The sequence below is a fragment of the Oryctolagus cuniculus genome, chromosome 6 (genome assembly GCF_051225735.1).
Source record: "Oryctolagus cuniculus isolate XC-2025 breed Fujian yellow rabbit chromosome 6, ASM5122573v1, whole genome shotgun sequence".
NCBI lineage: Eukaryota > Metazoa > Chordata > Mammalia > Lagomorpha > Leporidae > Oryctolagus > Oryctolagus cuniculus.
In genome coordinates, this window is record NC_142872.1 from 150,216,341 (window position 1) to 150,230,139 (window position 13,799).

Sequence of the window (13,799 nt, forward strand, 5' to 3'; positions counted from 1 at the left end):
ATACAGCAATTAGGAGGCTTGGATTCGGTCTGCCTGATTAAGGCGGTAAGCGCCAGCAGGCAGCTCGACCAAAGTATGAGCCGCAGGTCACTGAACACAGGCACGCATCAGCGCCTAAAAACCTCCTCACAACATGGCGAAGAGAGGACCCGGATTCGGTTTGCCTGATTGATAGGACTTGTAAGAACCTGTGGCAACTCTAGCAAGTAGAGCAGAGTGTGTGCCGCGGGACACCGAAGACAGGCGCGTATCAACGCCAAAAAATAAAAAGAAAGGGGGATCTGTGGGGAGCAGCCCGGACTGGACTGAGTTACTGGAATTAAGACTTATTCTATGCATCTGCTCTCCCACAATATGGCGCTGGGAGAGAAGTAAACAGCTTCCGCACAGCTGCCTCCAGTTCAACCAATAAACTGTAGGACCTGCTCCTGATTGGAGAGCAGCGTACTCGGCGTGTGGGCAGCCGAGTTAGGATTGGCAGAGGAGGACTATAAAGGAGGAGAGAGACGGCATGCACCAGGAACATCTAAGGGGAACACCTGTGCAGCCCCCGAGAAAGCCAGCCGGCGGTGTGCCGCTCCCCTGCGGAAGTGGGGAAAGCGGCCAGGGGGAACCGCCCTTCCACGGAGGTGGAAGGGACAGTAGCCAACCCGGGAAGAACCAGCAGCAAACCCGGGGAGGGCCGAGCAGACCAAAGAACAGCGCAGGGTCCTGTGTCGTTCCTCCACGAAGAGGGGGAGCGACATAATGGTGCCGTGACTCGGATATGAAGCCTAGGCAGGACTTAGTGTCGTTCCTCCATGAAGAGGGGGAGCGACAATGCCTATCATAGCTGTGGCTGGGCAGGGCTGAAGTCAGGAGCAGAAAGCCTGAGTCAAGTCTTCCACGTGGGGGCAGGGACCCCACAGCTTCAGCAAGAGCCTGCTTTTCCTAAGGTGACAAGAGCAGGAAGGGGAGTGGAGTGGTGATCTGAACTCAGACTCTGATGAGGGGTAGACATCTTAACTACTATGCCAAATGCCCCCCCCGAAGGTTGTGTTTGAACATTTCTTAAAAGTTTATTTATTTTTATTTATTATGAAGTGGAGAGAGAGAGAGAGAGAGAGGGGAGAGGGAGAAGGACAGGAAGGAAGGAAGGAAGGAAGGAAGGAAGGAAGGAAGGAAGGGAGGGAGGGAGGGAGGGAGGGAGGAAGGAAGGGAGGGAGGGAGGGAGGAAGGGAGGGAGGAAGGGAGAGAGGGAGAAGTCGTCTATCCTCTATTTTACTTCACTCCACAAAGGCCCTCAATAGCCAGGTCTGGGCATGACCAAAGCCAGGAGAATGAACTGCATCCTGTTCTCCCACATGGGTGGCAGGGACCCAAGTACTTGAGCCATCCTCTGATGCATCCCACAGTGTGCATTAGCAGGAAATTAGATCAGAAGCAGAGCTGGACTCAATACCAGCATTCTATATGGGATGCAGGCATCCCAAGGAGTGGCTTAACCCATTGCAACAGTGTCCACCCCAGGACTGATTTTAATAAACAGTGACTGTGGCTGGAGAAGGCACGTCTGTTCTGAACACACTCACTTCTCAACCTCCCCAGGCATCCCTTCTCTGGGAGCAGTGAAGTCTGAAGCCTACGAAGAATGCATGAGTGCTGCAGATCCACAGTGCTCTCCGGGAACTTTCCTGATCATTTTACCCCATCCACAGATGTCTTCAGGTTAACAGACAGTCTCTACAATTGCCCAGCTTTTTTAGCTCTGATTTTAAATTACATTTGGAGGATATTATTAGCTTCACACCCTTTACTTGGAGCCAGGCTGCACACAGATGTTTGGAGTGGGATGCGAGACCCTCCATGCGCAGAGCTAGGCAGTCAGGAACAGCATTGTTGGGACACGGAGAACTTCCCCCTGCTGCCTGCCCAACACCCAGTAAATGCTTTGTGACCACTCAGGCAGGGCAGTGAGGCCAGAGCAGGGCTTTCTGTGATAATAACTGATGAATCCTATGCCCAGGAAAGAATTAAGTTAGTATTACTTGCCTCCCGTCCTTGGCATTTTTTTTTCTTTCTGTTAAGGATCTGGACTTGTGGGACTTTCCTGGGCATTTTAGTAAGACGGATATTTTCTATTAAACTGAGTATTTCTGTGGATGAAATATTGTGAGAGGTAACAACTATCACTTTAAAGGATTTTCTACTCACCAGGACCTAGACTAAGGAGGGATTATGTGTTATTTCACTGATCTTTTTTCAAGGCACCATTATGAGGTACATGTTATTAACATCTGTAGGATCAGGACAGTGAGACTTAGAGAGGACAGGCAACTTACCCAAGATCAGTTAGCTGCTACAGCCTGCTTTCTAATTCAGATCTGTCTACACTAAATCTTGCTTGCTCAATTGTATGCTGTATGCTGTGCTATGCTATGCTGTGTTATGCTATTCCTTAAGTTATCCAAGGCAGACCATAGAGGGAGTTCAAATGTATATACTAATACCAGAGCGATGGCAAGGTTTTGGGGCTCCTCTTGAACATTTCAGAAAAGGCATATCTACTCTTTGTCAAGTAAATAACCACTTCTTCCACAACAAAGATCCATCTGGACACATAAAGCTGCAGATGTCAGAGAACCTGAGTACAAATCCTAGTTCTGTTTACACAAGTTAGTATCCACCCACAAGCCTTGATTTCCTTGGCTGTAAAGTGGAAATTAAAATGCTATCTACTTTGTCAGATTGTCAAAGGCTTTAAGGGGAAGAATGTATGCATGGGGCACCATATAGGGCATGAGTGAGCCTATTATCACTAAGCAGTAGAGAACAGAATTCTACCCCTTTGCTTAAGCATTCTGCAGCCTTACAGTTGGTTAGCTCCCCTTAAGCCAACTCTCCTTAAAATTAGAGGAGTTCATTGAAGCTTTCAGATATAAACTACTGCTCTGTGGACCTTAGATCACTTCTGAAAGACGTCTGGAATTAAGCACTTTCTATGTATTGGAAACCTGTCTGCCATGAGTTCTGGGCTACTTTCCTCTATCTGTCACATCTTGCAAGGGCTCCTTGGGCCATTACTGCCTTTCATATACCCTAGAAGTTGGAACCAGCTAGCTCGAGAGAGCATCTGGCCACTGGCAACATTGAGGAAATGGAGATAAAAGAAGGCAAGTGTCTTTAAAAGACAGTCATAAAGTCTTCTCAGGTTAGAGTTGGGTAGGACTTTGTAACCCTTTTAGTTTAATTATCGGAATAGTTGGTAAATAAGTTGGGAAGCAGCTTCATATAATGTAAAGAGCATGAACTTTGGTATCACTGAAACTAGAGCTCAAATTCCATTTGGTTGGATATTGTATATGTGACCCTGGAAAAGTTATTTTACCTCTATGGCCTCATTTATCCATTTACACAAAGGACACCTACCTTACTTGTTGAGATGATGGATGGATAGATAGATAGATAGATAGATAGATGGAATTAACCTAGAATAAAGTAATAAATCAATAAAGCATTATAGTTGTATTACTATCCAATGTTGATAATTCCAAGGAAGAGTGATTAAAATCAATAGAAGCATTGCATTCCTCTCTCTATGTTTTTCAAACATTTCAGACATTTCTTGATATTTCTTGTGTTAATTTTTATTTATATAAAGTGAATAAATTTCATGCGTTTCATATATATGCAGATTTAAGAGCATATGATACTTTCCACATTACTCTCCCACCTACCCACGCTCCCACACCTCCTCCTCCTTCCTTTCTTATTTTTCTTTGAATTTTTACAATGACATACTTTCAGTTTATTTCATAATCACAATCTTAACCTTCCACCAAATAAAGAATTCAATAAGTATACATGCAAGTTACTGCCTACAGAAATAAAGTTTCTGAATGAGCAATCACATATGTACATTTTTAAGGAACATCTCTGGATCAGAGGGCATTTAATGCTTAACCTGAGTTGGCCCAGGGTTCAAGTTCAAGGAACAAATGAGACTACCTGTATTTGAATTCACAGTTTCACCTATAATAAAAGCCCATTGGACTTTTCTACTAATTTAGACAGCATGTCACTCTTCTTTCATCCATCCCCTTAACCTTATTGCAAATACTCTATTTCTGTCTAATTTCTGCCATGATTGCATTGCCATTCCTTCCAGTAACCAAGTTTGCTTGTAAGAAGTTCTGGCTTTGTCAGGGTGAATAGGTAAGTAAACATAAGCCAGCTGGCTCAGCAGAATCTTAGACTTTTTTACCAGGTAAGAAATCAGCCTCAGAAGTCAAATAACGCCCAATCTATGTGTGGTTCAGAGAGAGAGGGAAGCTCTACAAATGACCATATGTGCTGAAATACTTTGATGATGACCCAGTCTCCAAGCAATTCTGCTTCCCTCCTATCATCTTGAATCTCAATGCACAAAACCAAAACCAGCAGGAGGAGGAAGGCTGTCCTTTGCCAAGAACAGGAGCTCCAGGGTATCGGGGGTTCTGCTTTTCATCATCATTGTTAAGTCCTCAGTGCCTACAACATGACTGGCATAGAGGGTCCCCTATAACAGTGAGTGAATGGGTGAGCAAGAATTACTCTTAACTTTCACAGGAGTCCTGTTTCTTCCTCTGATGATGCAAGACTTACTACGGCCAACAACTCTGGTACAGTGCACTGAAGAAACATATTACCTACAGTTTTCAAACCAGAGGGACTATTTCCTGCTGAGAGGGCATGAGGAAAGATGACAGTACTCAGAGAGAGAGAGAGAGAGAGAGAGGAGAGGAGAGGAAGAGAGAGGAGAGAGAGGGAAAGAGAGAGAAGAGACAGAGAGAGCGGGAGAGAGAACTCTAATTAATGAAGAGGACAACAAAAACAAAGGATGACAGAAAAGCCATTTGGCAAATTTAAGGCCACGCCCACCAAGTTCCTCTTGAGAACTGACAGAAAAGAAAGTAGCAGATGGAAAGGTCCCGGCACTTACGGGACTGGACCCCTTCCTAATTACGACTGAGTTTCTACAATTACTATTATTTCTTCACATGTTAAAAGATTATGAGCAGAGTAGCCTGTGTTAAGAATGTGTGTGTATCTGAGTATACCCATGGAACCCACTCCTCCCACGTGGGTTTTTTTTTAATTGTTCATTATAAAAATGGCTTCTTCCAAGATTTAAAAGGCAACAGAATGTGTATTTCCCAAAATAAAGCAGCATAATTGTCAAAATACTTCCTGGCATTCTCTACCATGATATCATTTCCAGAAGTTGGCGTGGCCCCAGTGGATCAGTGGGACTAGACACTGACGCTTCGTCTTTCTGCAGGGCAAGGTTGAGGCTGAGTTCCACCTCGTTACTGCAGAGGAAGCTGAGAAGAATCCAGTCGGAAAGGCCAGGAAGGAGCCAGAGCCCTTGGCCAAGCCCAAGTGAGTGGAGTTGTGGGGGTGGTGACATCGGAATTGCAGCCCTGTTGGTGTGGGAGTGTGCACGTGTTTCTTTGGAGCATCTCTCGGGAGAACTAGAAGCCAGAAGGCAGTCATTTGGTGTGGTCCAACCTGTGTGGATTTTTGTTTCTACAGCTGACCACCACTCTAAAGACTTTACTGAGTGCTGGGCAGATGGAAAGGGAGCTAGTCTGTAAATTACCACAGAGATCTTTCTAGAATATTTCATATATTTTCTCTACAGATTTTTTCATGTGACTATGAATTTCACATGAATATTTTCCTACTTCTTCTCCAACTATGCATGCAAAATTGCCTTATTGTTTCCTTTATCCTTACTGGAAAGTTTTATGTTACTGCCATAGTTGTCAGAAATAGGATTTCTAATGGCTCTGAAATATTTAGTAGGCTCGATGCCCATAATTGACTTAGTCATCACTCCATAATTGGACATTTAACTGTTTCAACGTTTGGTTTGAAGAACCAAAAACCTAAAAACAAAGTGATAGAGAGGTATAGAGAGGAAAAGAGAGAGGGAGAAGGAGGGAGGGTGGGAAAGAGAGAGATAGAGAGAGGGAGAGAGAGCGAGCTTCCTTCTGCTGGTTCAATCCCCAAAGGGCTGCAATAGCTAGGGCTGGGCCAGGCTGAAGCCAGGAGCCAGGAACTTGATCTGGGTCTCCTGCATGAGCTGCAGGGTCCCAAACACTTGGGACACCTGTCTACTGCTTTCCCAGGTGCCTTAGCAGGGAGCTGGGTTGAAGTAAAACAGCTGGGTCTCCAGTCAGTGCTCCGATAGGAGATGCCGGTGGAGCAGGTGGCAGTTAAAACCACTGCACAACAATTCTGGCCCTGGACACTTAACTTATATCCACCTATTCTCCATTATGATTGTGGATGAAGTTTTGCAAATATTTATTTATTTATCTATTTGAAAGGCAGAGTTACAGAGAGAGAGAAATCTTCCATCCACTGGTTCACTGTCCAAATGACCACAACAGCCAGTCCTAGGCCAGGCCAAAGCCAGGAGCCAGGAACTTCTTGCAGTTTTCCCACATGGGTGCAGGGGCCCATGCACTTGGGCCATATTCCACTGTTTTCTGAGGCCATTAGCAGGGAGCTGGATTGGAAATGGAGCAGCTGGAACTCGAACTGGCACACATATGGGATGCCAGTGCTACAGGTGGTGGCTTTACCTGCTATGCCACAGCACTGGCCCCTGTGATAAATGAAATTTATCAGTCATTACCTTCATATAAATAAATTGCCAGAAGTAAAATTATTGGAAAAGAGGATTATTCAACTTAATCCTTGGTTACATCTCAAACAAAAAGTAGATAGATACAGATGTAAAATATGTATGCAAAATAGTGTTTAAATTTTATTTGCCCTACCCCTTCCCAGACCCCAGGAATCTCAAGATGAGTGACCTTGTCCCTGCACACACCCTTTATCTATTACAGTGTTAGTAACATAGTAAATGTTAATTATTCATTAATTCAAAATTATTTATTTAGCATCTACTAAAAGAACACTGGGGAACACAGAAGAAATATAAAACATAGGCTTCGCCTTCCAGGGCATTTTGATTTGGTTAAGGACAAATAGCATAGGCCCATGAAGTAGCTGGAAGAGTGTAGAAGACAAATATGCTAGACTCAAAAAGGCAGTAAGTCAGGTGGTAGGTGGGATGGGAATTTGGAGTGGAGGAATCATTATGGACTAAGGGATGGTGTCACGGAAAAAGTGGGACTTGAGTTGGTTACGGTCAGATAGACGGAGGGTAATGGGACCTCTGGCTGGGTTCTAAACTCCTCCTCTGTCCTAGACCAACCTTAAAATGACACAGAAATCATGACTGCCCAAACATTAGATTGCTCCTGCTTCAGACAGCATCGTCTTCTTCTGCTCTTCTCAGACGTCTCCTTGTGGGTCCTCAGAAAGTGGGAGATACATATCCAGGATCCCACAGCCAGGATTTCTACCAACCACAGAGAGAAAATTCTTGAGGGAAAATTGTGTCTGTACTGAACATGTAAAGATTTTTTCTTGTTGTTATTCCCTCAGCAATGCAGTATAACAACTATTTACACAGCATTTGCATATATTCAGTATTATAAGTAATCTAGAGATGATATAAAATACATGAGAGCATTGTGTAGGTTATATGCAAATACTGTGCCATCTTATACAAGGGGCTGGAGCGTCCGTGCATTTCAGTATCTCCGGGGGGTGTTCTAGAACCAATCCCCTGTGGATACCAAGATCGGGGAGTGCTGCGTGTTGACAGCATGAACCCCTTTCCTGATTCTCTCTCTTCCCCCTCAGCCGCCCCAACACCTCCTTCTCCTGGTTCCTGAGCCCGTTCAAGTGCCTGTACCACCTGATCTGGAAAAATTACAAGAAGTACATCATCATCGGCTTCATCCTCATCATCCTCATCATCTTCCTGGTCCTCTTCATCTATACCTTGCCGGGAGCCATCAGCCGAAGGATTGTTGGGGGCTCATAGAGGACCACGGAAGACCCAGGCCCTGCCTTGTCACAAGGCCTCTCTTTTTCTCCTCGTCTGTGATTGTCTGAGAACGCAAATGGTGGACTCCTCTGCCGACTGCTGAGGGTCTAGACTGAGAGGGCCCACGGCCCCGTCCCTGTCTCCAAGGACGGATCAGCTCTTGGAGGAGGTGGAAGAGAAGAGTCCCTTCTTCCCCAACTCCTGCCATTTCTGCACATTTATGTCTTAAGTCATGCTTTGGCCCAAAGGCAGCATGAAATAATGAGTGTTTCACCTCAGGGTAATCAACAGTGACCTCAAATTGACTTAGGTGAATGCTTTCTTTATGCAGTTGTTGCATTCTGAGAGATTTAATTCTGGGCTAAAGGCATTTCAGCAAATTACTAGATACAAGTATTTAACCTGCTCCATACACCCTAATCTTGCTTAATCCGCACAGTCTACAGAACATATTCACCTGTTTAGACTGTGGAACTGGCTTGGAAAAGCTTCCTATAAATCATCCAAAATACTTCATTGTTGACATTTCCATCTAGATACAAGGGTTTCCTAGTTTTCCATTAAAATCAACACTCGCAGAACATGTTCAGTAGTAATAGTGAGTGCTAGAGAAATTCATGTTTATTAATACTGTATGGCAATTTCCAAGTAGAAATTTTACAACCTGTTATAATACACATGAAATATCATCATTGGGGAGTGTTGGGAGAGCTCCATGCTACTGCTATCAGTAGGAATTCTCTCTCTTTTTTTTTAAAGATTTATTTATTTACTTGAAAGTCAGAGTTACACAGGGAGAGAAGGAGAGGGAGAGGGAGAGACAGAGAGAGAGAGAGAGAGAGAGAGAGAGGTCTTCCATCCACTGGTTCACTCCCCAATTGGCCACAAAGGCTAGAACTGCGCTGATCCCAAGCCAGGAGCTTCTTCCGGGTCTCCCACACGGGTGCAGGGGCCCAAGGACGTGGGCCATCTTCTACTGCTTTCCCAGGCCATAGCAGAGAGCTGAATTGGAAGTGGAGCAGCCGGGACTAGAACCAGCACCCATGTAGGATGCCGGCACTGCAGGCGGCATCTTTACCTGCTATGCCACAGTGCCGGCCCCAGGAATTCTCTTTTGCTACATATACAGACCCCACAAAGTATGATGTTCCCACAGACGATCATACGAATGACTATTCCTAGCACAAATTAGCACAGCCTAACATATGTTCTACCATGAGTCTAACCAACATATGGTTCTACCACGAGTCTTAGTCATGAATTACTTTTAAAATGAGTCTTAAAAGGAGGTACCTTTCTCTGAAGGGAGGAGAGAACTTCCACTTTGACAATGGCCTTGTCTAAATATGATCAGAGTTGGCAAACTCAAAAGGCATCCATAGCCTTGGCAGCTCATGACAAGAGCCTAGGGTGATTACTGAGGTCATAAACAAGAGTGTCAATTGTTAAGTCAACAACAGGAGTCACTGTGCACTTTCTCCCCACGTAGGATCTCTGTCCTTAATGTGTTGTACAATGTAATTAATGCTATAACTAGTACTCAAACAGTACTTTATACTTCATGTTTCTCTGTGGGTGCAAATTGTTGAAATCTTTACTTAATATATACTAAATTGATCTTCTGTATATAAAGAGAATTGAAAATGAATCTTGATGTGAATGGAATGGGAGAGGGAGCGGGAGATGGGATGGTTGTGGGTGGGAGGGAAGTTATGGGGGGAAAAAGCCATTGTAATCCAAAAGCTGTACTTTGAAAATTTATATTTATTAAATAAAAGTTAAAAAAAGAGAATTTTCATCTGATCATTCAAGTGTGGATCTTGTAACACTTTAAATTTGACATAAAGAAATCATTTCCATATGATGAATAAAGACTTGGTAAGTTTGAAAAAAAATGAGTCTTAGAGATAATACTCTATGCCCTTGTCGGAAAGCAAACCTCCGATTTTCCTAACAGACTAGTTTTGCCACCCTCCCTAAGGTAGGCAGTTAAAATGAGAACCTGCTTTTCTGAGATTAATAAGGGAACAGAAGAAATGGAATGTTTAGCCTTAATTCCTATGCAACATTTTTGACCTCATACAGAAATAAACATGGTAACCACTTCTTCTGTCTGTCAAAAACCATTTGGTATCATTGAGGAGACCGGCTGGGGTTCCCCTCTTGACACCAGGAGCACCAGGGCTACTGTTCTATCGGCCTTGCACAGATAGAACCCTTCTAACGAAAAAGATGTTCACTTATCCATGGGAATTCATTCTAGAATGTTCCTGATATGTCAAAGAAAGTTTGCAGGATGTTCTGTTGAGACTGAATTCATTGAATTCACATATATGCCCATGCCTAGAAACTCTAATGCCCTGTTTTCCTGAAACGCTGGGAACTAGAGCATGGAGTGTAGTGCACTGGCAGTGTTTCCTAGTGGGACTGGCTCCACAAACTGTGGCTCATTCTTACTGTGTGATGATGCACAACCATTGTCAGTGATGTAGTTGAAAGTACTTGATGCCATGGAATATATGCACAGAATACAGTACAATAAAATATATAAATAGATTAGAATACTGTATGTACTGCATGTTGCAAAAGGCAGATATATATACTTGTATAGGAAAAAGTCCAGAGAAATATACCAATATGTTAGTAGTAATCACCTCTAAGCAGTAGTGTCTTTTCTCCTTCTTGTCTTTCTGTTTTTCCGAAAACTTCTCAAATGGACATCATTATTTTTAATAGAAAATATATAATAATTACATATAGATTTGCATGTGTTCATTTAACAATACTTACCAAGAATCTCTAAAGTGCTGAGGATATAGCAGAAATAAAACAAACTTGACCCTGGTTGCCATGGATTTTGCATTCTAAGGGCTCTGTAAGATGCTGTTTTACTTTCAAATTATGAGTTGTCCAAGAATTCTCCAGACGGGATATGTTTCGTAGGTGAAGTTTTAGAAAAAGCACAACATATGGCTCTGACACTGCTGAAAAGGGAAGCAGCATTATTTTAGGGTAAATTTGGAAGTAAAATGAATTTTGTGCTGGATTCTGGAAGGAAGATAACAGGTGAACTCTTGAAAAGACAGTGCCCATTGTTCAAACACATAATAAAAGCAGGCTAGAAATTGTAACTCTTTAATTAGAGCTCATCAACTTTCCTTTGTTATCAAAAGACACCCAGCTCCTGAAGAGCCTTTCACAGAAGATCTAACGCTTTTGGATACGATGTAATCACCAACGATGTGTGAGAGGAAGTGGTGGGCAAGTATAATTCTGGAATCAGCCATGTCTGGTGTTCTATACATAGGATGTTGCTTGTACTGCATGTAAAAAAATAATAGAATAATGTTCTATGCCGAAGTGTGCTGGTACTGTATGTAAAACCTAAATGAATAAAATAGTGTTCTGTGCCTAATTGTGACACTTTGGCTCCTAAACATAGTACAGTTTAAAACAGAAAAATAAGAAAGCTCATTTCCCAAGAAATGAACATGAGTCCCTACTCACATTCTTTTTTTATTATTATTATTATTTGACAGAGTTATAGACAGTGAGAGAGACAAAGAGAAAGGTCTTCCTTCCATTAGTTAACCCCCCAAATGGCCGCTATGGCTGGTGCTGCACTGATTCGAAACCAGGAGCCAGGAGCCAGGAGCCAGGTGCTTCCTCCTGGTCTCCCATGCGGGTGCAGGGCCCAAGCACTTGGGCCATCCTCCACTGCCTTCCTGGGCCACAGCAGAGAGCTGGCCTGGAAGAGGAGCAACCAGAGCAACCGGGACTAGAACCCGACGCCCATATGGAATGCCTGCCACAGGTAGAGGATTAGCCAAGTGAGCCACGGCTCCGGCCCCCCTACTCATATTCTTAAATATAATTAAACTTACTCATTTCACTGCTTATAGTTTTTCTTGCAGCTTAAATCTGTTTTAGGATTTTTTAAAAAAAATTTACAACATTTGAATTCGATTCTTTTCCCCAAACAAAGCAAAACAAATGAATACCAGGAGCAGAAACCACAACACATAACCCACAGGCAGGACATCCAGGTCCTGTTGTCCGCGGTTGAAACACGTGATGCCTTTCTTGCTCTTTCCCTGCTGAGACACAGAGATGAGCATTTCAAGGTCTGCTTCACTGGGGCCCCTGGGTGCTTATGCACGCAGCAGGTGACCAAGCACTCTCACCCGCATACCAGCCGCTGTGATCGGCACCGGGAACACAGATGTACACAGATACAGACAGAGTCCCTGCTGGAACTCATGGAGCGACAGCTTGATGGAGAGACGTCATGAATCAATCAATCACTCACGAACGCAATAATCGATTAGTGAACTGAGCAGAGACAAAGTGCTAGAGAAAAGAGACCATCTCCCGGAGGGCAGTCAGGGAGACTTCCTGTGTGATGCCTGGAGGGAGATGAAGGAGGGGAGGGAGGGGTGGAGAGGAGGAAGAGTACTCCAGATAGAAGAGGAGGTGTGCAAAGGCCCGGAGGTGAGGAGGAACGAGGCACATGGAGGAGCTGGAATGAGTGGGTATGATAAGGAGGGGCAGAGGGGCCTGAAAGGGGCCACAGCCTGAAGGAGCTGGGTCTTTATTTTAGGACTCTGTAGCTATTGGAGGATGTTAGGCACTGTGGAGGCATGGTGACATTTCCACTGCGTGTAGAGGACAGCGGGGAGGCATGTAGTTTTCACCATAAGGGACAGTGGTGGTTTCCCTCGGTAATGGCAGCACAGGATGGAAGTGGAGGGGTGATGGATGACACTGGAAGACTCCAGGAGATATACTGGGGACTGGGGTCATGTGTTGCTCTGCCACATGCAAGCTGTGTGACCGGCAGCAGCTACCTTCACACCTCTGGCCCGTGATGAGGAGGCTTGTGCATACGGTGATGGACAGCCCATGGCATAGCCTGGTGCACAGCTGAGGGTGGATAGGTCGGCCAGCCATCTGCGTCTCTGCCTTCCCCAGTGCCGGGAGGCTGCTCACGTTCCTTGGCTCTTAGCCCCCTTGCTCCATTTTTCTTTAAGATTTACTTACTTACTTACTTACTTACTTACTTATATGAAATGTAGAAAGAGAAAAAGGTCTTCCATCCATTGATTCACTCCCCAGGTAGACACAATGGTCAAAGCTGGGCTGATCCAAAGTCAGGAGCCAGGAGCTTCTTCCAGGTTTCCCATGCGGGTGCAAGGGCCCAAGGACTTGGGCCATCTTCTACTGCTTTTCCAGGCCACAGCAGAGAGCTGGATCGGAAGTGGAGCAGCCGGGACACGAACCGGCACCCATACGAGATGCCGGTGCTGCAGGCAGAGGCTTAACCTACTGCGCCACAGTGCTGGCTCCTGCTCCACTTTTCAAAGCAGCAAGGCTGCGCATCTCTCTGTGCCATTCTTCTGTCGTCACAGCTCACGCTGCGGCTGGGAACCTCCTTGCTTTAGAGGCCCCGTGTGATGAGCTCACCCAGGATGCTCTGCCCCCTGCACGGGCGGCAGCAGTCACAGGTTCTGGGGATTTGCCGTGGACTTGGCCTTGGCAGGAGGAGGCAGCACCCCCGACGCTGTGCGTCAGCCCACTTTGGAAGCCCTCTTGGCACAGCTTTGGACGTTGTGGGATGGCTGTGGTGTATCAGAGGGGAAGCACCACAGACGCTCTCTCTGAAGAACAAGATGGTTCCGTTGGCCGCTCAGCAGCTCACGTGACAACCATCTCAGCTAAAGGGAGGGATTCGCTCTGCCCTTCCCCGATGGATTAGAATCTACAGCATGGGCACTTCCCGAGCTGGACGCCACAGGACTCTGCGGCTCCCTGCCACATTGCCGCCCCAGGAGTTTCCACGCAAGCCCCTTAATTAGCTTCGCTTTAAGAC

General features: G+C 45.0%; 1 protein-coding gene across 1 annotated transcript in view; it reads left to right on the top strand.

Moving 5' to 3' along the window:
- FER1L6 (fer-1 like family member 6) overlaps positions 1-9,612 on the top strand; it is a 196,272-nt gene extending 186,660 nt beyond the window's left edge. The window contains exons 40-41 of the mRNA XM_002710764.6: positions 5,300-5,400; positions 7,744-9,612. Of these exons, the coding sequence (XP_002710810.4) occupies positions 5,300-5,400; positions 7,744-7,927 (285 nt within the window). The 3' untranslated portion in view covers positions 7,928-9,612. The remainder of the gene's footprint in view (positions 1-5,299; positions 5,401-7,743) is intronic.
- Positions 9,613-13,799: the final 4,187 nt, after the last annotated feature.